This window comes from Microcaecilia unicolor, chromosome 5, assembly GCF_901765095.1.
Source record: "Microcaecilia unicolor chromosome 5, aMicUni1.1, whole genome shotgun sequence".
Lineage (NCBI taxonomy): Eukaryota > Metazoa > Chordata > Amphibia > Gymnophiona > Siphonopidae > Microcaecilia > Microcaecilia unicolor.
This window is the reverse complement of record NC_044035.1, coordinates 235,762,793-235,788,032: the sequence shown is the minus strand read 5'-3', so window position 1 is coordinate 235,788,032 and position 25,240 is coordinate 235,762,793. Positions and strand designations below refer to the sequence as shown.

Genomic DNA, 25,240 nt, shown 5'->3' with positions numbered 1-25,240 from the left:
GATAAACGCCCATGGAGATAGGCGTTTCCGTTCGATTATGCCCCTCATTGTGTTTTTTCTGTGTTTAACTTTAGTTGGAATGCGTCCGCCCATGAGTTCATTATTTGGAGGCTGTGTGTGATTTCATTTGTGATTTCGGTTATGACTTGTTTGAACGGGATGTATATTGTGACAGTCACTAGACCAACATTATCAATTTCATTAATGCAATCATTATTTTTCATGGCACACAGAGCTATCTGGACACCATGTAGGATGTTCCGGGCTGTACTAACTTCTGCAAAATGCTGGTACTGTGGGCAACTTGTAGGAACTATGATTCACACGTTGTGCCAATGCCTGGTTATCCACATGTACTGGGAAACAATTTGGGTGCACTTATCACTATATCAAATGCAGCATTTTAATATTCTGATTTCTGTGGCATTGCAACAAATCATAAGTAACTGGAAGACGTCTATGCATAATAATGTTGGGGTTGATATTCAACATGATTAAACAGCCAGAAATGGCTCCTGACCAGTTAGATTGCCTGTTCAGTGCTAACTGGTCATTTTCAGCGGCACTAGTCAGCGCCGCTGAAAATAATCAGTTAGTGCCGAATTCAAAACCAGCTGTTTTGGGGGCGTTCTGGGGGCAGAGTCTGCACGTGGCCAGTTAAGTGCTGATATTCAGAACTTAACCAGTCGAATAAAAATAGGAGTGCATAAAAGTCAGTCCTATCTTTAGGCAGTAACCCATAACCGGTTAAGTGCTGAATATCATATTTAACCGGTTCTGCAAACCCAGAAGTTCAATTCCAGTGCCCGGTCATGGCCCGGCATTGAATTTCAGGCCTGCATAACGATCACCACCAGCTGTCGACCCTGTTTTTTTTGGGTTAAATACTGTTCAACTATGTTATCAATGCAAAAGTGTAGCTGCTAATAAACTGCATCATATAGACTATATTAAAAAAATATATGGCAGCCTATTGCTGACTTTTTATATTGATAATATTAAGCCACATACATAGTGCAGATGCTGTGCAGCAAAGTTACTGATGAACTTTTAAGTTGCGGTATGGTCCCTACTTGTTTTTGTTTTTATTTGTTTTAACTGTATTATCTGTGCAGAAGTTATTACTGACTATTGTTCTTAGTTGAAAATCTCAATAAAAGATTGAACTAAAAAAAAAAAAAAGAGTATCTGCCCGACATCACTTCCACAGCCCAACCTGCGAGGCGTATGGGAGAAAAGGCAACCTCCATGACAGAAGGTGGCAACTGAAGCAGAGTCTTGGGGAAAAAAGCCAAGTCTAAGAGCAAGAAGATGCAAAGTACAAGAGATAAAGGAGTCTTGAATATAGGCAAACTTACTGGAGGCAGAGCGGACCTTCCGCAGGGCACATAAGAAAGGGAGAGAAGGGGAAGGAAGGAGAGGAATAGAAATAAGATTGGTGAGGTTGTGGCTTGACCAGCACAGGTAGAGTGAGAGTTAATTTGGGAGACCAGGATTGGAATTGATATCCTCAGGAGAGAGGAGGAGGAGAAGAAGCAAGAGAATACGGAGTGTGGGAGGCATGATGATAGTGATGAAGATGGGATGTGATCAGACAGAATGGAGATGGTTGATTGAAACTAAGAAAATGTTGAAGCTTGAGAACTGGAGTAAAGCTAGAATACAAAATGGCTGGTGAGGTGATGAAAGCAGAAAATAGGCAGCGTGGTCTTGAGGGAGGGGGATTGTAGTGATTTGAGATTTGGAATAAGACTAGAAAGAGTTAGTATCTGGAAGAGAAAGTATAGTGGGAGATAGGAAACAGAAGGAGAAGGGAAAATACAAATTTGTGGAGATGCACTGTGACAACTTGTACCACCTGGCAGGTGGATGGATGGAGGGCAGAGTAGCAGGGGCCTGAGTGGTTCAGATGAACCAAGGGGTAAGCCCAGATGACAGCTGGAGGAATATACAAATGAACCACAAATCCTCCCCAGTACCTTGGGGCTTTTTAATTTTTTGCACTGAAGGAAGCTCTCCCGCATGTTGGATTGCTATTGAAAGGAGAGGGTGTTGAGACTATTCACGGCAAGTTGGAGCATTTTTTTGGAATAAAAACTTGAGGATCTAAAGTCTGCTATGAAATTGTCAATTTTGAACAAACAGCGCTGTTTCACCAAGGGAGCCCTGATTGGAGCCATCAATAGTTACAAGTTAAAGGTACATTTCAACAGTTACAAAGTAACATAGTAAAATGACGGCAGAAAAAGACCTGCATGGTCCATCCAGTCTGCCCAACAAGACAAACTCATATGTGCTACTTTTTGTGTATACCCTACTTTGATTTGTACCTGTCCTCTTCAGGGCACAGACCGTATAAGTCTGTCCAGCACTATCCTCGCCTCCCACCACCGGCTGGCTCTGCCACCCAATCTCGGCTAAGTTCCTTAGGATCCATTCCTTCTGAATAGGATTCCTTTATGTTTATCCCACGCGTGTTTGAATTCTGTTACCGTTTTCATTTCCACCACCTCCCGCGGGAGGGCATTCCAAGCATCCACTACTCTGTGAAAAAATACTTCCTGACATTTTTCTTGAGTCTGCCCCCCTTCAATCTCATTTCATGTCCTCTCGTTTTACTGCCTTCGCACCTCCGGAAAAGGTTCGTTTGCGGATTAATACTTTTCAAATATTTGAACGTCTGTATCATATCACCCCTGTTTCTCCTTTCTTCCAGAGTATACATGTTCAGGTCATCAAGTCTCTCCTCATACGTCTTGTAACGCAAATCCCTTACCATTCTCGTAGCTTTTCTTTGCACCGCTTCAATTCTTTTTACATCCTTCGCAAGGTACGGCCTCCAAAACTGAACACAATACTCTAGGTGGGGCCTCACCAACGACTTATACAGGGGCATCAACACCTCCTTTCTTCTGCTGGTCACACCTCTCTCTATATAGCCTAACAACCTTCTAGCTATGGCCACCGCCTTGTCACACTGTTTCGTCGCCTTCAGATCCTCAGTTACTATCACCTCAAGATCCCTCTCCCCGCCTAACACATACATCTCCCGAGGGTTTCTATTCCCTAAGTGCATCACTTTGCATTTCTTCGCATTGAATTTTAATTGCCAAACCTTAGACCTTAGACCTTTAGATAGTTGGGTCACGAAGTAATGTGAGCCAAAATCACGGAGGAGTGATGATAGTTCACAGCGGGTTTCATTAAAAAGAAGCGCTGAGGGTGTGCTCTTTGTGTGTGTATGCTGATAGTAAATGACATAGGGCTGTTTTTGAATTTAAATTGTGTAAAATCCACATATGCAATATTTTATTAGGATGCGAAGAGAGTATAACACAACATTGTTCAAATGTGATGATTAGTCATGATGTGTTTATAATGTTCATATAACAATCTGTGATGTATAATATTCATGGGGGATTGAACTGACTCAGTAATTAGTGATGGATATGTATGCTGATAGGGATTTGTTATAATAAAGTGATTTTGATATATAAATATGTCTGGAGCACAGTAATACATTGAGTGCTCTGGTTGTGACTAGTTTATAGTTTATCCCCGGCTTTTTGGAGTAATATATAACAATGCCATATATCATTCCTGGAAAAACCATGGTGAATGTTGGATTCTGATGCATTTAAGCTTCCCACTGGATGACCACTGTTAATGTGATTTTTTTTTTAACAACTTAGGGTGCTTAATACCTTATCCAGTATTTTATGTTTAATTTCTTTTATTGATTTTTGATACAGATGCAATCAAGAGCTCACAACATAACAACAAGTAACATTTTACAAAGTAAGGCAATACCGGAGCTTACATGTAATCTACATCCAGAATCAAATTAAGTGAAAACAAGAGAGAGGGAGGAAATTAAACTGACAATGGATTATGGGCCCTGTTTACTAAGGCACGTTAGCATTTTTAACGCGCCTACAGTTATCGCACATGCTGTGTAGGTACCTATAGGGATATTGTAGGCGCATACAAGGTTAATGCGCATACATAGTTAACGCGCATTAAAAATACTAATGCACCTATGTGGCTTAGTAAACAAGGCCCTATATGAGGTTTTGACGTTTAGTGAAAACCTAGCTCTTTCAAAAATACTTTGGATCTTGAATTCTGTCGTTGTGAATTAAAATTGTATGATTCTTTATTATAATAAGTTGAATTGATTGTATGGGATTTTGGTGAAGTCTTGAATCTGATAGTATTTGCATGCTGGAGAGGTATATACCTCTTCATTTGATTGTGTTTTCAGATTGACAGACCTTTTTCATTTGACTGTACTTTTAAGATTGACTGTCCTCTGCCTAGAACTTAGTGGTAAAGAAGATTATAAATGCCAAAATTTAAATTAAAATAAATCTCTTTTTTTTATTTATTTACTGTTTTAGAGATTCTACCACCTCAAACTCCTGATCTCAAGGACATTATCTCCATTGTGGTGGGCATTGCCAGCTCTGTCATGATCATTGTTGCTACCTTCATGGTGGTTAAAAATTGTTCTCCTTGTTCCAAAGAAAGTGAGTAGCCTTTTTGTTGGGTTCCTGTAGAGTGCATCATGTGTTCTCTTTATCCCCTGGATTCTATATGTGGTGCCCAAATTTGGGTGTGTTGCTGAGATGCATGCACAACTTAAGGGCCCTTTTACTAAGATGCATTGGCGCCTATGCGTGTCCAACACGCGTCAATAAAGAACTACCACCTGGCTACTGCGTAGCCCGGGCAGTAATTTCATTTTTTACACACGTCGGAAAATTTTTATTTTCCAGCACACGGCGCTAGCCGGGCGGTAATCAGCATTGTACGTATTCTGATGATTACCGCCCTGTTAACGCATGAGATGTTACTGCTACTTGAATGGGTGGCGGTAAGGTCTCAGACCCAAAATGTACGCGTGCTAATTTTTATTTTGCTGCACGTCCATTTTTGGAAAAAAAAGGCCTTTTTTGCAGGTGCGCTGAAAAATGGATCTGCGTGCATCCAAAACATGCGCCTACACTAGCCCAGGTCATTTTTCAGTGCACCTTAGTAAGAGGACCCCTTAATTGCTTAACGAACCATCAACTATCAATAATTGGGTGCTAACAAGCAATTATTGATTATTGGCAACAATTAGGTTTTACACGCACATTTGACTTTGGGCTATTCTATCATGCTAGGTGCCCAAATTCCATAGGGGCCCTTTTACTAAGCAACGATAGGGCTAACGCATGCCAAATCGACACTACCGCCTGGGTAGCATGGGCGGTTGGAAGTAATTACAAAGCTGGCGCACGTTGTTTCCCACAGTAGAAAATATTTTTCTAATTTCTATAGCGGGGGGGGGGGGGGGTTGTTCCTGGCAGTAATCGGCAGCATGGCCACATTGGTGTATACTGCCTGATTACCACGCTAGTAGCGTGTGTGCCATTACCGCTAGGTCAATGGGTGGCAGTAAGGGCTCAGGCAGTAAATAGTCACAAGCTACTTTTTTTTTTTTTTAAATTTATAACCATTTAAATTTTTACAAGCGATAAAACAACTTGCCGGAAATACAGAGAAAATAATATATAGGAATTATTTCAGTCAGGTAATTCTATTCTCTTTCTTAGACCACTAAATAAGGAGAGCAAAACAAGACAAGGAGATCAATTAAACAGTAAACAGAAAAAAAAGTGGTATTAACCTGATTATCCCCAGATATTACTCGTCTAATTCATTATTCCACATTGATCATCTGGTTGGCTTCTTCAAGGCCAATACGGTGTATAGTCAAATCATTTCATTGAAAACATACTTATTGTCCAATATTAGTTAGAAATAATACATCTGATTACATTCTTTCTCTTTTAAAAACCAGAAGTTATTTAACAATACATATACTCAGTGCTTTTTTTGTGCCGGTACGCGACGGTACAGCGTACCGGCACCTTTTTTCTGGGGCTCCCCTGCTCGCTCCCTGCTGTTTGCACCGATCCCTGCCTCGTAAAACTTATTTTTTCGCGAACCGGCAGACTGAAGAAATAAAACAAACAGCTGACAGGCTTGCCTCCTTCGATCGCGTCGGCCGCTTCCTTTCCCTGCATTCTGAGCGCGTCCCGCCCTCCTCTGATGTCATTTATAAGTACATAAGTACATAAGTAGTGCCATACTGGGAAAGACCAAAGGTCCATCTAGCCCAGCATCCTGTCACCGACAGTGGCCAATCCAGGTCAAGGGCACCTGGCACGCTCCCCAAACGTAAAAACATTCCAGACAAGTTGTACCTAAAAATGAGGAATTTCCTTTCCTCGAGGGTGGGACGCGCTGAGAATGCAGGGAAAGGAAGCGGCCGACGCGATCGAAGGAGGCAAGCCTGTCAGCTGTTTGTTTTATTTCTTCAGTCTGCCGGTTCGCGAAAAAATAAGTTTTACGAGGCAGGGATCGGTGCAAACAGCAGGGCGCGAGCAGGGGAGGGTGAACAAGTGGGGCTGGGGGGGGTGTGGCCAATTGGGGCTGGGGGGGGGGTTGTGTTGTGTGGCCAAGTGGGGCTGGGGGGGTTGTGTGGCCAATTGGGGCTGGGGGTGTGGGCAAGTAGGGCTGGGTGGGTGTGTGTGTGTGTGGCCAATTGGGGCTGGGGTGTGTGTGTGGCCAATTGGGGCTGGGTGTGTGTGTGGGCAAGTAGGGCTGGGGGGGTGTGTGTGTGGGCAAGTGGGGCTGGGGGGGTTGTGTGGCCAATTGGGGCTGGGGGGTGTGGCCAATTGGGGCTGGGGGGTGTGTGTGGCCAATTGGGGCTGGGGGTATGTGTGTGTGGGCAAGTGGGGCTGGGGTGTGTGTGTGGGCAAGTGGGGCTGGTGGTGTGTGTATGGGCAAGTAGGGCTGGGGGTATGTGTGTATGGGCAAGTAGGGCTGGGGGTATGTGTGTATGGGCAAGGGGGGCTGGGCAAATGGGGCTGGGGTTTGAATGATCTCAGGGGCAGGTGGAGGCTGGGGCGAGTCACTGGACATTGAAGGGAGGGGGAGGATAGGGGGCAAAAGAGAATCGCTGGACATGGAGGGGATGGGATAGTAGGGCAGGGGAGAGAGGAGAATGGAGAATTGCTGGACATGGATGGCAGGGGAAGGCAGGGAAGAGAGAATTGCTGGACTTGAATAGGAGAAGAGGGCAGGGGAGAGAGGAGAATCACTGGACATGGGAGGGGAGGGGAGAGGAGACATGCTGGACATGGATGGAGGGGAGGGAAGACAGGAAGGAGATGCACATGGATGGGATGGCAGGAGAGGAAGGAGAAATGCTGGAAATGGATGGAGAGGAGAGCAGAGCAGGAGATAGAGGAGCATTGCTGGACATGGATGGATAGAGGGTTTGGCGGGGGGAGAGGAGAAATGCTGGACATGGAAGAAGAAAGGAGGAAAGTAAAGAAATAAATGGAAAGGAAGCCCTGGAAACGGAGTTAAGAGAACAGATAGACAGCAGCAGAATCAGACACTTGGACCAGTATGGATAGAAAACAGTCACCAGACAACAAAGGTAGAAAAAAATTATTTTATTTTCATTTTAGTGTTTGGAATATGTCCAATTTGAGAATTTACATCTGTTGTCTTATTTTGCACTGGGTATACTGGAGCTGTAACATCTTACAGAAATGATTTATAATGAAAAAAAATCACAAGTTATTGTTTTTCTCCTATACTAGTATATTTTCAATGATGTCTGTTTATATGTGCCATGGCTGATATAAGGGGTGTGGCTAATGTGGGTGTGGCTATCATAGGGGTGGAGCCATATGTGGTGACCCCGCCCATAATGAGTACCAGCACCTTTTTTTCTACAAAAAATGCACTGCATATACTTAAGCCACAAGCTACTTTTAATATTAGCATACGGCCATTTACTACTCCAATAAAAAAAAATAAAGCCTTTTTCCCAGCCGCGGTAAAAAAATAGCCCAGCACGCACCAATTTCATGCGTCCAGACTGCCACAGCTTAGTAAAATGGCCCCATAGTGCCCCAAAAGGAGGCAAGGCCATGGGAGGGACATTCTGAAAAATTGTTCAAATCATTACAGAATACTAGCTCAGTGGGCCGGGTTGGGTGCCAGCATTTTGCACCTGGTTTCAGCAGGTATAAGTCTGGCACCCAAAGTTAGGGCGCTGGAATTGGCGCTAAGCACGATTCTAAAAGGATGCATGTCCTTTATAGAATTGTCCTTAGCGCTGACCTTTTGTGGTGTCCATTTTTTTAGCGCTATTTATATAGAATTTCCCCATGTGACTATGCTCAGAGATCTTTACAAACCTTTTAACCTGCCAAGCCAATCAGAAAGATAATGACTACTCCAACCTAACACCTTAATCCATGCTGCCCTTTTGAGTGCTATATGGCCGAGATTCAAACGCACTTATTTTGTCAACGGTGGAGCTGGCTGCTTAAGTATTTATTGTTAAAAATCCAGGCCATTTGAATGGATAACTTTGACTATTAAAGCACCGAATCACCATAAATATCCATTTAGAAATAGGTATGGTTAAGAATGGCCATAAAGTTATCTATCTAAAGGACAACGTTCAGCCACTAGATTGATAATGTATTAATTCAAGTGGCACTACACAAGTAGCAGGTATAACTTTAAACAGATATATTACCAGTTTAATGTTGTACATTAATTTTTATTATTGCCAGTTGGGCAGATAGTGTTGCTGAAAATCCATAAAATTCTAAATAGCAAACACCCAGCTGAGTATTTACTTTTGGATACCCAAATTAGCACCCCACTACTTAGAACTCATAAGCATAATGAATTTCCAATGGGGCAGCCTAGTACTTCAAATTAGCACCCCAGTATTTATAGCCTTATACATGCTGTACTTCCAAAATGTATACCTAACCCTTAGAACTTCAAAACATATTTGGAATCCCAATACAGAGGTATTTAAACCTGAAATCCTGTATTCACAGCCCAGAATAGCATTGAAACCCATAAAGAGGATCTCAAGTGCAGAAAATAAATGCAGGGAATACAGGGCTCAGGGTGGGTGCCTTCATCGGATCATAAAAAATGCATGTCTAAGAATCGCACTGATTTTCAACAAAACAGTTTTTCTCAGGACACAGTGTAAGGAAGATGCTGGCATCCTTTGCTATTAACCCCTCTGCCCCCCCATTCTCAGTCCCACCCAGTACCAGATCTCACCCCCTTCCCTCCATTCCAGTCCCCACAGCCCACTGTTGTACCCCCTGCCTTATTGGTCAACTCATCCTCAGGTCCTATTACTCGTGGTTTCTGCCTTCCAAATGTAACCTGGAGCTGAAATATTTCTGTGTGTTATTCAGCTGAGGCAGACAGCTTATAATACTTATAACACATATAAATGCTGATGGTATTTTTTCACCGAGAGGATGATGGATACTTGGAATGCCCTACCGTGGCAAGTGGTAGAGATGAAAATCGTAATGGAATTCAAAAATGTGTGGGATAAACATGTAGGAATCAGTGGCGTAGCCACAGGTGGGCCTGGGCCCACCCATTTAGGGCTCAGGCCCACCCATCAGTAGCACATGTTTAGCAGTAGCTGGTGGGGATCCTAAGCTCCACCGGCTGAAGACTTCCCCCTGATGGTAATGAAAACGCTACTCTCTATGATACTGACACCTGCACATGCTCAGTTTTCAGTGTATGCCTGCTACAAACGGCCAAGGTGGAAAGAAGTGTTTTCCCACCAGCTGAGAGATTTTTTCGTGGTGGCGGGGGAGAGAACACTTGGTGCCCACCCACTTCTTGCCCAGGCCCACCCAAAATCTGTTGTCTGGCTACGCCCCTGGTAGGAATCCTTTTTAGAAGGAATCGCTTCAAAGGAGCTTAGCGGAAACTAGGTGGCAACACTGGTAATTGGGATGCAAGGCCAGTGTGGGGTGGACTTCTATAGTCTGTGCCTTGATCATGGCTGAATAGATTTGGATGGGCTGGAATGGAGCTTATCAAGGTCTTTGATAACAACTTCAAAAGTTTTTGAACAAGGACAGTGTCGGGCAGACTTCTACTGTCTTTGCTCTGAAAATGGCAAGGACAAATCAAGTTCAAGTATACATATGTTGTATTGCCTCATACCTTATGTAATGAGTTTATCCTCTTGGCCAAACTGGAGGGACTGTACAGGTCATCTGCTGTCATCTACTATGTTACTGTTGTAATTTCTCGGGGCTGTGGCTGAAGTCTCTAGGAACGGCAGTGGGTCCTCCTCTGAAGCAGTGGCAAAGTTACGTGGGCCATGGGGGCCTGGCCCCCCCCAAATTTCCTCTGGGCCCCCCCAAATTTCCTCTGGGCCCCTGGTTTTGCTGGCGGGGGTCCCCAACCCCCGCCAGCTGAAGTCTTGTTCAGTGCTGGTCTCCGGCGGCGTCTTGTTGCCTGCCCTTCTCTGTCTTCCCTCATGTCCAGCACGCTCCTTTTAGTGAAACTGAGCATGGTCAATTTCACTAAAAAGAGCATGCAAGACGTGAGGGGAAGACAGAGCAGGGCAGCCAACAAGGCGCCGCCGGAGACCGACACTGAACAAGGCTTCAGCTGACTGGGGTTGGGGTCCCCCACCAGCCAAGGTATTTGCTACGGCAGTGGGTGGGGAGCGGCAGGGTGGCGAGGCAGCAGACCAAAATATGCCTCCCCCCCACCTCAGGCTCTGGGCCCCTCCCACCAGGAGGTCTGGCTACACCCCAGCTCTGAAGGCTTGTTTCCTCTCAGAAACACACAGTTCACTTCAAAAGACCCCAAAAGGTTCAGGTAGGATTCCCCTGGAGTTAAATTCCCCTCATCCAGGTTGGTTCTGGTTATGCAGCAGAGAAAAGTGCCCCAAATAATGAGCCCAGTGAGTAATTCTTTTCAACAGTTCATAAGCTTCTGGACCAGCAGCCCGTAGCGTAGCTATAGCCCTTAAGTCCCCTCCCCCAAGCAGTGCAAACAGTTTATCTTAAGCTCATCAATTCAGCAGAAAATATCAGCAGCCTTTTTACTTTCGCTTCTCCAGTTCACACAACAAGCCCTTCTATATCAAGGGCTGGCAGCAAACTACCCACTATACAGTACTTATTCACCTGTGTCCTCCCACACTGCAGTGGCATTCCTAGCCTGGATGACACCCGGGGCGGATCGCCGCTGTGCCCCCCCTGGGTGCAGCACAGCCCCCCCTGCAAAATGATACCTCCCCCCCCTGCAAAATGACACCCCCCCCGGGTGCATGCCGCTGGGGGGGTGCCACAGCGTGCGCCTTTCGGCTCCGAGTTTGCTAACTTCGCTCGTTCGCTGCAGCTCCCTCTGCCCCGGAACAGGAACCAGAGGGAGCTGCAGCGAACGAGCGAAGTTAGCGAACTCAGAGCCGACAGGCGCGCGCCGCGGCACCCCCCAGCGGCGTGCACCCGGGGCGGACCGCCCCCACCGCCCTCCCATTGGTACTGTCTTTAGTTTCTGGCGTTTTCTTGCCCTGTAGTTTCCCATTTCATAACTGCAGGGTCTGCTGTGGGTTCCAGAGACACATCCTTCCCCTCCTCCATATAGCCATGGTTTCTTCCCCCTCAGAACCGCTTCTCTAGGCCTCTTGTTCTCCAGGAGTCCTCAAAAATTCCTCTATTTGCTCAGCACACCCAGGATGAATCACATACTGCTTTCTCAGCCACAGGAATTGAGCTTCATCCCTGACACTCCCTCTAGTGGGGGCTGGGAAAACTGGGAAGCCTTTCTCTGAGCTGCTTCCCCCCCCCCCCTCCCCCCCCACACACCTTTGCTAGGACTTCGCTCCTGCTCTTTGGGCCAGCCTTTCCCACCCTGTCCCCAAAGGGTTTCTGAGTACTCTAGTCTTAGTGGATTTCGCCTCCTAATGGGGACTTGTGCACTAACCTCATCACACTATGTATACTGCCACTGACTAGGCACTTAGCAGCTCCTGGATACTGGCAATATTCAGTTCAGTTACCTATATAGCTCAGTCAGGACCGTCATTCGTATAGTCCAACTTGTCTGGATAGTTATCCAGACGACAGCACCGAATATCACCTGTGCCACAATAATTTCAGAAACCATCCTGACTCTGTCCCCTGACCATCTCAGCAGTAACTGGATAGTGTTGACCAGTCAGAGCAGATATTCAGCACCATTATCTGGTTACATACCACTGAATATCTGCTTCAGGGTCAGTCAAGGGGATTTAACCAGGTAGGAGCCTTCTAGAGATGGGAGTAACTAGTGAGGTAATTAAATTTGCTGATGGTACAAAGTTATTCTAAGTTGTTAAATCGCAAGAGGATTGTGAAAAATTGCAAGAGAACCTTACGAGACTGGGGGACTGAGCATCCAAATGGCAGATGATGTTTAATGTGAGCAAGTGCAAAGTGATGCATGTGGGAAAGAGGAACCCGAATTGTAGCTACGTAATGCAAGGTTCCACATTAGGAATCACTGACCAGAAAAGGGATCTAGGCATCATCGTTGATGATATGTTGAAACCCTCTGCTCAGTGTGCAGTGGCAGCTAAGAAAGCAAATAGAATTTTAGGTATTATTGGGAAAGGAATGGAAAACAAACATGAGGATGTTACAATGTCTTTGTACCACTCCATGATGCGACCGCACCTCGAATATTGTGCTCAATTCTGGTTATCACAGCTTAAAAAAGATATTGTGAAATTAGAAAAGGTAGAGAGAAGGGCAACGAAAATGAGAACATTATGATTCCCTTGTATTGCTGCATGGTGCGACCGCACCTTGAATATTGTGTTCAATTCTGGTCGCCGCATCTCAAAAAAAAATATAGTGGAATTAGAAAAGGTGCAGAGAAGGGCGACAAAAATGATAAAAGGGATGGGGCGACTTCCCTATGAGGAAAGGCTAAAGCAGCTAGGGCTCTTCAGCTTGGAGAAAAGGCGACTGAGGGGAGATATGATAGAGGTCTATAAAATAATGAGTGGAGTTGAACGGGTAGACGTGAAGCATCTGTTTACACTTTCCAAAAATACTAGGACTAGGGGGCATGCGATGAAGCTACAAATCGGAGAAAATGTTTCTTCACTCAATGTGTAATTAAACTCTGGAATTCGTTGCCAGAGAATGTGGTAAAGGCGATTAGCTTAGCAGAATTTAAAAAAAGGTTTAGACGGCTTCCTAAAGGAAAAGTCCATAGACCATTATAAAATTGGACTTGGGGGAAAATCCACTATTTCTGGGATAAGCAGTATAAAATGTTTTGTACTTTTTTTGGATCTTGACAGGTATTTATGAACTGGATTGGCCACTGTTGGAAACAGGATGCTGGGCTTGATGGTCCTTTGGTCTGTCTCAGTATTTCAATTATTATGTACTTATGTAATTATGATAAAGGATATGGGATGACTTCCCTATGAGGAAAGGCTAAAGCGGCTAGGGCTCTTCAGCTTGGAGAAGAGATGGCTGAGGGGAGATATCATAGATATCATTATAAAATAATGAGTGGAGTGGAACGGGTAGACATGAATCGCTTGTTTACTCTTTCCAAAAATACTAGGACTAGGGCGCATGCAATGAATCTACAAAGTAGTAAAGTTAAAACGAATCGGAGAAAATATTTTTTCATTCAATGTGTAACTAAACTCTTGAATGTAGTAAAAGCAGTTAGCTTAGCAGGATTTAAAAAAAGTTTGGCTGGCTTCCTAAAGGAAAAGTCCATAGACCTTTATTAAAATGGACTTGGGGAAAATCCACTGCTTATTTCTAGGATAACACAAAAATCTAGCAAGTAGAGAGTATAACAGGAGTCACACCTGTCGGGGCATATGGGCACACCAAGTTGAAAAGTTGAGCAAGCCAGCTTGATAAGATAAGTGTCTTTAGATCACAATGGTAGACCTATGCACAGTGAAGTTTAAATAAAAGAGATTCTATGAAATGCAGCATAGGAAGGTGGAGGGAATGAGTCAATGATTAAACAAAAGTGCACGTGCGCAGATTCACCACGGGAGTGAGGTGACTAGGAGCCGTGCTAAGACAGATGAGACTCTACCTCTTATTAGCTTGAAGAGTGACTCCTGTTACACTCTCTACTTGCTAGATATTTGTGTTATTTAAACAACTCAGAAGGAGTAGCTGAGAGCCTAATGTCTTGTTTGACGACTTGTGAGCCCTTGGGTCCCGCAGGGGAACGGGTGACTCCCCAGTCGTTCCCCAAAGGACAGCTGAGCAACCCCTAGTCTTCACCCGCGGCAACCACCGTTCACCGGGAGTTGAGCCCCCAGCTGCAGGCGGCCAACGGGGCTTCTGGAACCACGGGGGTTGACGGACTGACCAGGCACCGAGGAACCGGAACCACGAACAGCAGTCAGGCAGCGGTCAGGGCAGGCGGCAGCATGAGTAGTCTTGGAGCAAGCAGAAGGTCGAGGCAGGCTGCAAGCAGAGTAGTCCAGAAACAGGCAAAAGGTCAAGGCAGGCGGCAGACAGAGTAGTCGAGGAACAGGCAAAAGGTCGCACTGGAATGTCAGGGAAATAAGCAATGAAGTGTAAGTGACCACACACGCAGGCTGAAACCTCTGGAAGCCGAAGCAAAGACCTGCAGGGAACCTGCTCCTTAAATACTGTCAGTCATCAGAAGCCGAGCCACAGCTGATCGGGGCGGAAACTTCGGATGACATCACTCGAGGAACCACTCGGGTTGGCTCAGCACAGGTCCTCAGGCGGAGCCTCAGCTCCATTCCCCCAATCAGGGTCCTCCAGGGCGGAGTTTTGGTTCCCGCGCTCAAGATGCGGAAAAGACGCCGGCTCCCGGGTCTCGGCGCCATCTTTCCCGCCAGCACAAGCGCGGACTCCATAGCCAACGACGGGGAGCAAGGAGGCCGTGAAAACCAGCCCTCGGATGTGGTCTCGGAATGAGCCGACCATCGCCGCGAAGGATCCCGGCCATGCCCGCACCGAGGCTGAGATGACTGACTATCGGGGCAGAGACCAGGTAAGCTGCCCGGCGGCGGGGTTAAGGCCGACCATGTCCGCGGGGTTTCCTCTTCGGGGCTAGCTTCCAGTGGGGAACAGACTGAGTTAGCGAGGGATGTGACACCTAAAAAATTTCTTTTGGATATTTCTAGGATAAGCAGCATAAAATTTTTTCGGGATCTTGCCAGGTACTTGTGACCTGGATTGGCCACTGTTGGAAACAGGATGCTAGGCTTGATAGTCCTTCGGTCTGTCCCAGTATGGCAATTCTTGTTCTTATATAAATCCTGCTGACTATTGACACCATTGGAGTTGATATTCAAAGTGATTTAATAGACCAGAAATGGATCCTGGCTGGTTAAATCGCCTTTTTGGGACTAAGAGGGCATTTTTAGAGGCACTTAACCAATTAGTGCCACTGAAAATGTGCAGCGGGCTTTGATTGTTGTGTCCTGGGTTCAATTCCCACTGCAGCTTCTTGTGAACCTGGGTAAGTTACTTAACTCACTATTGCCTCAGGTACAAAAACCAGGATTGTGAGCCCTCTAGGGACACAAAAAGTACCTGCTTATATTGTGTGATTGTCCTCCACTTTGAACTTGATTTTTAAGCCAAGGTCTCCGCATAAATAGGATGGCATAAAAGTCAGTCCTATCTTTATACACTGTACAATAGCTGGTTAAGTGTTGAATATCACACTTAACCAGCTATGGTGTAGTTTGCTCCAGAAACTTGGAAATTCAGTGCTGAAGCCCAGACATAGCCCGGCATTGAATTTCCGGACATAATGCCGGCATCATTCAGCAAAATACTGAGCATCGCCGGCTGAATATTGACCCGTTATATTGCTTCCATTTTGGGAGATATTTTCCCTACGGAAAAAAGAGGACACGTGCCCCACCCCCTGTCACTTTGACCCCCTCCCCCCAAAAAAAAACAGAGTCTCTCCTCCCTCCCCAGACCTCTAGACTACACTAAGGTAAAGGAAGGGAGGGGAGGGTAGGACACCCTGAGGCCCACCTGTCCATCCACCAGCTAGCTAGCTAGCCAGCCTGCCTGTTGTCCCGCAAATCCAAACAAATGGGCAGGCTGACAAAACCCACCCAGATGCCTGGCCATTTCCTCAAAAAGAGGACATCCGGGCATATGGTAATCCTAGAGTGACCAGCAGTGGTTATAAGGGCTTGATCTTTTCCGGTGTTTGTTTTTTATATTTTGGGAGGAGCAACATCAAAGGAATCCTGACTGTGCATGGCTGTCAGTCACTTTGAGCCCTGCCTGCCTATTCTCCAATGTTGCTCACCTTTCATTATTAGAACAGTACAAGACTAAGGGTGCCACAGGGCTCCAGCTTCCTGGAAGTCACAAAGAACCTTGAGTCACTTCTGAATGCTTCTGACATTGAACCTCATCTTTCCCAGAGATGCTAAGGCTGAACCATCTCAAAGAGTGAGATTTACCACCCCAGTTAGTGTGAAGGCCAAAGAGTGAGATTTTCCAGACAGTACATCCAGGTTATAAACCTAGAAATATGTAAGTGTGTACTAATGCTTTGCAAATAGAAAAAGCATAAAATATTTGCTTTTTCTTTGGATCCTATGAAAGGATACATAGTGAAAAAAACATAGTTAAAATTCTCTGGGCTGAAAATTGCTCTCTGCTCATTGGCTAAAAGTATATGGATAAGTTTCACCTCACATAGAACAGTGGTAAGGGATGGAGTGGGGGGGGGACAAAGTACACAGGAAGGTGTGCTAAGATTTCTTCCTATTGGTTGATCCACTTGATTTTCCTTTTCTTACACTTGTCTCTAATGAAAGCAGTGGTCAGGATAGCAAAACTGGCACCAAGGCCAGTGAGTGAGGGAATGGGCTCCAAGAGTGTGAGAGCAAGAGATCTTTCACTGAAATATTTGTTAAGTGGTGATCAAGTAAAAGATATCCTGTCACAAAAACCCATGAATATAGAAGCTAGAGGCTTCCTCTGACTCCTAAAGCCCCTTTAAGAATATTTCTTAGGAAGTACCTAGACTAGGGGATTCTTTTTCTTATCTGAGTCAAGCCTGGAGGCTGCAGTCCTCTGAAATCACAAGGCAGAAGACCTGTGCAGTACCAAGACCCTTCTCAGGACACGGGCTTGGAATTCTCTGGCAAGTTCGTACTGGTAAAGCTTCTGCTTTCCACGCTCTAAAGTAGAGCCTTATCAGCTGCAGATCAACACACAAAAGCCTGCTATATTCCAGAAAACAAATCTATACATTTGGGGTGCAATCGCCACTAGCAGAAGGAATGTGGAAAATACTCCCTTTCACTAGTATTCAGCACCACATTCCTGCTTGGAGCCCCTCACTGCTGCTCTGCATGCTTTCTCCCTCTCTTTAGGTGTGTGTATCCTGACTTTGGCTCCTCCTGGACTATATCTGAGGAGAAAGAACCCACATACCTCTCATTCCCTTGGCTATATTCAGCTCCCAAACCCTTGTGCAGCTCCTATTACAGAATGCCAAAAAACAGTTCACCTATTTTGGCATCTTGGTCTTCTACCTATGGAGACCCCTATCTCATTAATAAAGCACAGGGGTTATAGGCCCTTCTTCTTGAATCTGTATATTAAAAACTGCTTTGAAATATCTTTTGTCACATATAATCAAATCTAAAATTACACTTTTGTATGCTTACATTTGCTGCTGGAGGCTCATTTAAGGGCCCTCACAGTACCAAACTGTTGGGCACCATAGGGCAGTGGTGTGCTGGTAAATTTTTAACAACAGGTTCTCTCCCCGGTCCACCTCGGCGCCCCCCCCCCCCCCACCTCTGCACCCCCCCCAAAAAAAAAATTTGCAGAGCTGGCTATACCCCGGGGGGGGGGGGGGGGGGGCCGCGGCCAACACATTACTCTCTCTAGGAAAAAAAAATTAAATGATCCCAGGTTCCAATCTAATTCATGTTTAATATGGGATAAAATGCCATAAATAAGTAAATAAACATAAACTTTTAACGTTCAGCACCTGATTCTCAAAGTGGACATATTCCAAACACTATAATGAAAATAAAATAATTTTTTTTCTACCTTTGTTGTCTGGTGACTTTGTTTCTCTGATCATGCTGGTCCAGTATCTGATTCTGCTGCTCTCTATCTGTTCCCTTGACTCCGTTTCCAGGGCTTCCTTTCCATTTATTTCTTTTCTTTCCTCCTTTCTTCTTCATTTCTGGTCCTCTGCATACTTGACTGTACAGTGTATCCAGCTTCTGCCTATTTTCTCCATCCATGTGCAGTTTCTCTCCTCACTTCCTTTTCCCTCATCTAATCTCCTTCCTCTATCTTCCCTCCATGTCCAGCATTTCTTCTCTCTCCCTTTCCTCCCCTCCATCCATGTCCAGAATTTCTCTTGCTCTCCCTGCCATCCATGTCCTGAAACTCTCCTCTCTCCCCTGCCCCTCTCTATCCATCCATACCCAGCAATTCGCTTCTCTCCCCTGCCCCCTCTGCCCATCCATGCCCAGCAATTCTCTCCTCTGCCCATCCATGCCCAGCAATTCTCTCCCCTGCCTCCCTCTGCCCATCCATGCCCAGTAGTTCTCTCTCCTGCCTCCCTTTGCCCATCCATGCCCAGCAATTCTCTCCCCTGCCCATCCATGCCCAGCAATTCTTTCCCCTGCCCCCTCTGCCCATCAGTGCCCAGCAATTCTCTCCCCTGCCCATCCATGCCCAGCAATTCTCTCCTCTGCCCATCCATGCCCAGCAGTTCTCTCTCCTGCCTCCCTCTGCCCATCCATGCCCAGCAATTCTCTCCTCTGCCCATCCATGCCCAGCAGTTCTCTCCCCTGCCCCCCTCTGCCCATCCATGCCCAGCAATTCTCTCCCCTGCCTCCCTCTGCCCATCCATGCCCAGTAGTTCTCTCTCCTGCCTCCCTTTGCCCATCCATGCCCAGCAATTCTCTCCCCTGCCCATCCATGCCCAGCAATTCTTTCCCCTGCCCCCTCTGCCCATCAGTGCCCAGCAATTCTCTCCCCTGCCCATCCATGCCCAGCAATTCTCTCCTCTGCCCATCCATGCCCAGCAGTTCTCTCTCCTGCCTCCCTCTGCCCATCCATGCCCAGCAATTCTCTCCTCTGCCCATCCATGCCCAGCAGTTCTCTCCCCTGCCCCCCCTCTGCCCGTCCATGCCCTGCAATTCTCTCCCCTGCCCCCCTCTGCCCGTCCATGCCCAGTAATTCTCTCCCCTGCCCCCCTGCCCGTCCATGCCCAACAATTCTCTCCCCTGCCTCCCTCTGCCCATCCATCCCCAGCAATTCTCTCCCCTGCCCCCCTCTGCCCATCCATGCCCAGCAGTTCTCCTCCCTCCCCTGCCCTCCCGCTCCCATCCATGTGTAGCAATGTCCTTCGCCCCCTTATCCTCCCCTGCCGCTCCCATCCGTTAGTTTCAAATACCTGCCTCGAAGCGCCGCCTTATTTAAAGCCCTGCTGCCCGTCTCCAGCTGCCTTTCCTGATTGCTTCTCAGGAGTTCGGTTCTTCGCGCCATTAGTCCCGCCGTGGGAAAAGGAAATGACGTCAGAATGACGTCAGAAGGCGGGACTAAGGGCGCAAACCAAACTCCTGAGAAGCAATCAGGAAAGGCAGCTGGAGACGGGCAGCAGGGCTTTAAATAAGGCAGCGCTTCGAGGCAGGTATTTGAAACTATCGGATGGGAGCGGCAGGGGATGATAGGGGGGCGAAGGACATCGCTACAAATGGATGGGAGCGGGAGGGGAGGTAAGCATGGCGCCCTCCTGCCATGCTTACCTCGTGCAATGGAGCCGGCTTGCCCCTTACAACAACCGGCTCGCAAGAGCTGTCAAAATTTAACAAGTGGCTCTTGCGAGCCGGTGCGAGCCGGCTCCAGCACACCACTGCCATAGGGGGACCTATACATTCAATTCAAAAAAGAAAATCAACCACTATGCCTTGTATAACATGTTAACTCACCATTCATTATATCTCTTTATCCACTTAATTATTCCTGACATATGTGGAGGAGTGGCCTAGTGATTAGAGCACCGGTCTTGCAATCCAGCAGTGGCTGGTTCAAATCCCACTGCTGCTCCTTGTGATCTTGGGCAAGTCACTTAACTCTCCATTGCCTCAGGTACAAGCTTAGGTTGTGAGCCCTCCTGGGAAAGAGAAATATCCAGTGTACCTGAATGTAGCTTACCTTGAGCTACTACTGAAAAAGGTGTGAGCAAAATCCAAATAAATAATAATAAATATGACATCTGTTAACCAAGAATTGATCTTTAATTACAGAGAAGCTGAAGAATTCCTATTCACCACCTGAAGAGCAGAGAACTGGTGAGTAAAACACTCTCTTATGTATATAATCCACCTGATTTTCAGATCACGGGAGATAGCCGGGCTGCCTCCCACAGTCCGCGCTGAACACGGATATTCAATGCTAGGTCGTTTCTGGTAACTGGCACTGAATATCCGATTTAACTTTGGCCAGTGCAATTTTAACCGGCCAAGCTGATATTCAGTGCTGGCCAGTTAGTCAGTCTGGCCAAAGTTATTCCACCTATTGTGGCCGCCAAATATGGCCACCAAACTTGTCCAGTCTGTCTTTAAAAATTGGCGAATTGCCGGTTATATCATGTGATATAACCGGTTATATTTTAGCTTATCTGGCGATATTCAGTGTGGGGAAAGCCGGCCAGCCCCTGCTGAATATTGCTGGATAGCCAGCTAAGTGCCGTTTTAGTTGCCAAATTGTTTTAAATATTGGCCCCAATATATATGCTATATAAAAATCCTCTATGGAGGTCATTTAATAAGCTTTTTCTGCATGCAAAACATCTTTTACATGTGAAAAATGGTTCTTCTGACATTGTGTGTGGGTATTCACACATAAAGGAATTAGAAATTGGTTACTGGACAGAAAACAGCGGGTACAGTTAAATGGCCATTTCCCTCAATGGAGGAAAGTGAACAGTGGAGTGCCGCAGGTCTGTACTGGGACCGGTGCTACTTAACATATTTATAAATGATATTGAAATCAGAATGACTAGTGAGGTGATTAAATTTGCAGATGATACAAAATTATTCAAGGTTGTTATTGTTAAAACACAACCAGACTGTGAAATATTGCAGGAAGACCTTAGGAAATTGGAAGACTGGGCGTCCAAATGGCAGATGAAATTTAATGTGGACAAATGCAAGGTGATGCACATTGAACAGAATAATCAGAGTCATAGCTACCTGATGCTAGTGTCCACCTTGGGGGGTCAGCATGCAAGAAAAAGATCTGGGTGTCGTAGGTAATACGCTGAAATCTTATGCTCACTGTCTGCGGCAGCCAAAAAAGCAAACAGGATGCTAGGAATCATTAGGAAAGGGATGGTGAATAAGACCGAAAATATTATAATGCCTTTGAATCACTCCATGGTGCGTCCTGAATATTTCTGGGTTATTTCCAGTCCCCGAGACACCCCCGCCTCCCCCCCCCCCCCCCCCAAGACCAAATGGAGGTATCTCGAGCACAGGAAACTCCCTAAGGCTGCTTTTAATATATTCACCTCGTATATCTGAACTCCTTACTTACCAGAGCTGTGCACTAGCTCATAAGTAGCCAAGAACACATACTAAATATAATTAAGAGTATAAGAAGGTATCTTTTATTTCTTAGGCATCAAGTATAATTACAATTAGCCATTAGTCTGCAGATACAATTTACAGAACACCATTTGTCATGGAAAGTACAATTCAATTGATTGTGCGAATATAGCACTCCAGCTGCACATAGGTGCTTTCTGGGTCTTAGTTTTATGTGACATATCTTACCACTCAAAGGTATACATGGGAAAGCAATTGGGTAATTTGCCAATTCTATTGCGCTACATTGGTTTCCCCTGGAAAGAGAGTAGTGACCGCCCCTCTCTAGCTTGAAGCAGGAAGTACGCCAATTTTTATAGGTTTACTCAGGATACGGGTAATATGACAGTAAGCACACCTGATTGGATCTATGTTTATGTCATGGTTAACACTGATTGGCTATGCTAATGAGTAGCTTCAAATCTTAAAACCATTTTTTTTCATCTTTTAGCTTCAACCAGTGTTGCCAGGTGGGCGGTTTTACCGCCCAATTGGGCGGTTTTTGCCGCGGGAAATTTTTGCCCGCGGTGGGTCAGCGGTTTTTTGGGCTTCTTTTTTTTCTTTTCCGCGGTTTTTCGGGCGGTTTTTTCGGTCGCGGGGGGCGGGGTTAGTGACATTTTGGGCGGGGTTAGTGACATTCTGGGCGGGGCCGATGATGGGGGAGGCGGGGCCGGTGATGGGGGAGGCGGGGCCAATGACGGCGGGGGTGGGGTTGATGACGGCGGGGGTGATGACGCGGGGGTGGGGGTGTCAGGGGCGGGGTTTGAGTTTGGGCGGGTTTTGGGCTGTTTTTAGGCTGGATTGGGTGGTAAAAAAATTTTCCACCTGGCAACCCTGGCTTCAACCACAAACTTTTACAGTTCCCTTGCACCTGGCCTATGAAGCCATCTGTGTCCTGTTTATGAGGTTTTTGCACCCTGGCTCCTCCCTCATTTTGCTGCATGGTGTGTCCCAATAGCTCAGGAGCTTGCTGGAACTTCAGAGTTCAGATAACGGCTAAAGGCCTGTACTTTTCTTGTCATTTTTAGATCCTGAACCAAAGTCTCAGGCCTGGGCTGCCAAATACTAATGCACAGTCCGCACCTTGAGTACTACATTCAGTTCTGGTCGCTGTATCTCAAAAAAGATATAGTGGAATTAGAAAAGGTTCAAAGAAGAACGACCAAAATGATAAAGGGGATGGAACTCCTCTCATATGAGGAAAGGCCAAAGAGGTTAAGGCTCTTCAGCTTGGAAAAGAGACGGATGAGGCAGGGGTGTGCTGGTAAATTTTTAACAACAGGCTCTTTCTCCGGATGTAGCCAGCTCTGCAGTTGGAAGGGCCAGGGGTGGCTGGGGGGGGGGGGGGGGGAGAGCAACACTTGCGTCTCTCTCCTCCCTCCCTTCGTGCGGGCACGCTAGTCATACCTTTGCTGGCAGCCAATAAATGGACTGCCACCACTCCCAACGTCTTGCTCTGAGCAGCATGCTGAAACTTCTCACACATGCTGGAGAAGTCCCAGCCTGCTGCTCAGAGCTGGAAACAAGGAGTGGGGAGCAGCAGTAGTCTATTTACTTGGCTGGCAGGGCTCAGCATCCCCACCAGCAAAGTAAAAGAGAATTCAGCAGGGGGCCCAAGCCCACATTTTGGAAGCCAGTTGTTAAAGTAACCATGGAGGGCCCTACTTTAACAACCGGCTCCCAAAATTCTTAAAAACATAACAACCGGCTCTTGCGAGCCTGTGAGAGCCTGCTCCAGCACACCACTGGGATGAGGGGAGATATGATTGAGGTCTACAAAATCCTGAGTGGTGTAGAAGTAAATAGATTTTTTTACTCGTTCCAAAAGTACAAAGACTAGGGGACATTTGAGGAAATTACATGGAATACTTTTAAAACAAATAGGAGGAAATTATTTTTTCATTCAATGAATAGTTAAGCTCTGAAACTGTTTGTTTGCCAGAGGATGTGGTAACAGTGGTTAGTGTATCTGGACAAATTCCTGGAGGAAAAGTCCATAGTCTGCTATTGAGACAGACATGGGAAGCAACTGCTTGCCCTGGGATTTGTAGTATGGAGTGTTGCCATGATTTAGGTTTCTGCCAGGTACTTGTGACCTGGCATGGCCACTATTTGGAAAACAGGATACTGGGCTAGGTGGACCATTGGTCTGACCCAGTATGGCTACTCTTATGTTCTCTTATGTAAGGGCTGGATTTGGTAAATGGCTCTTAAAACTTGACACTGAATGGTATTCTGTAAAGGGAGTTCTGTGAATGGCGACTTTTATGGAATAACATGTAGCACTGAGATCCGTTTTCAACCTTGGGCACGAGGTTTTACACCAACTGAAACCAGGTGTAAATCCGGCGCACAAGATAAGACACGGATCTGCACTATTCTATAACATCTTAAGGGAATGCACCTGACCTGCCCATGTCCCTCCCATCGTTATGCCCCCTTTGCAGATCTGTGCGGAAACACTTAGGCACTGTTCTATAAATGGGCACATAAATGTGTTTTTGCGTGGATCTGCTGTTTCTGCCCTGTTTCGGCACCTTGCATCCGTTAGAGTGGGTTTCTGCGCTGAAAACTCATCACAGAAGCAGAAGCATAGCCAGATGGTGAATTTTGGGTGGGCCTGAGCCTAAGGTGGGTGCGCATTGAATTCATTCCCCCCCCCCCCCCCCCCCCCCCCGTTTGCTCCTCTCTCCACCCTTCCCTGCCTACAAACCCCAAATATTAAATACTTGAGCTGGCGGAGATCCCCAAACCTTGCCAGCTGAAGATTTCCTCCTCCTCCTCCTCATGCAGTCAGCACTCTTCCAAACGGCAGCCAGCAGCACTTGCTCAGGCCGTGCAAGCCCAGTGCTTTTGTATGTGCGAAAACTGAGCATGTGCAGAAGGGTCAGTCTCAGCCTCAGTTCAAGGCAAGTGCTGCTAGCTGACATTTGGAAGAGTGGGGACTACCCAAGGACAGAAAATCTTCAGCTGGCAAGATTTGGGGATCCCCACCAGCCACAGCAAGAGTGTCACAATTTTGGGTGCGCCTGAGTTCAAAGTGAGTGGGCCCTGGCCCACCTGTGGCTACATCACTGCACAAAAGTAGCACCTAACATTAGGCACCATATATAGAATGCCCCCAAAAATGTAGACGTGCAGAAAGATTATGCCTAATTTTATGCAATCTCCCCCGGATTCTATGTAGTGCATCAAGTGTTCCGCGTCAAAATCCAAGCATTTTCTATAGCCATGCATGTAACTTAATTGGCTTAACAAACCATTCAGCATTGTTAACAGCACTTAACAAGCAATAATGAGCACTAAGTGGCAGTAATTAGAATTTACATGCACAACTCCCAAAGCGTATTCTGTAACGCACTGTGCCTAAATTTTAATGCCCGCAGGCATAAAGGGATGTGGTTATGGGCGGGGAAATGGGCATTTTGTGGGCATTCCAAAATTTACTTGCGTTGTTCTAGAATATGCCTCTCTGTGTGGGATACAAATGTAACAAATAATAATAATAATAAATAAATCTACGCACCAGGCTTTACATCACATTTTCATTGGTGTAAATGGATGCGCATAGTTTTAGGCGCTACAATATCGACTAAGTGTATTCTATATACCATGCCTAAATCTAGGTGCTGCTTCTAGAATACACTTAGGTGCAAATGTTTTCCGCACGGATCTTTTAAGCGCAATATAGAGAACCCCCCCCCCCCC

General features: G+C 46.2%; 1 protein-coding gene across 1 annotated transcript in view; it reads left to right on the top strand.

The window, feature by feature from the left end:
• The window catches only part of LOC115470603 (T-lymphocyte activation antigen CD80-like), a 102,334-nt gene that overhangs the window by 67,565 nt on the left and 9,529 nt on the right, over positions 1–25,240 (top strand). The window contains exons 5-6 of the mRNA XM_030203899.1: positions 4,401–4,529; positions 20,192–20,236. Of these exons, the coding sequence (XP_030059759.1) occupies positions 4,401–4,529; positions 20,192–20,236 (174 nt within the window). The remainder of the gene's footprint in view (positions 1–4,400; positions 4,530–20,191; positions 20,237–25,240) is intronic.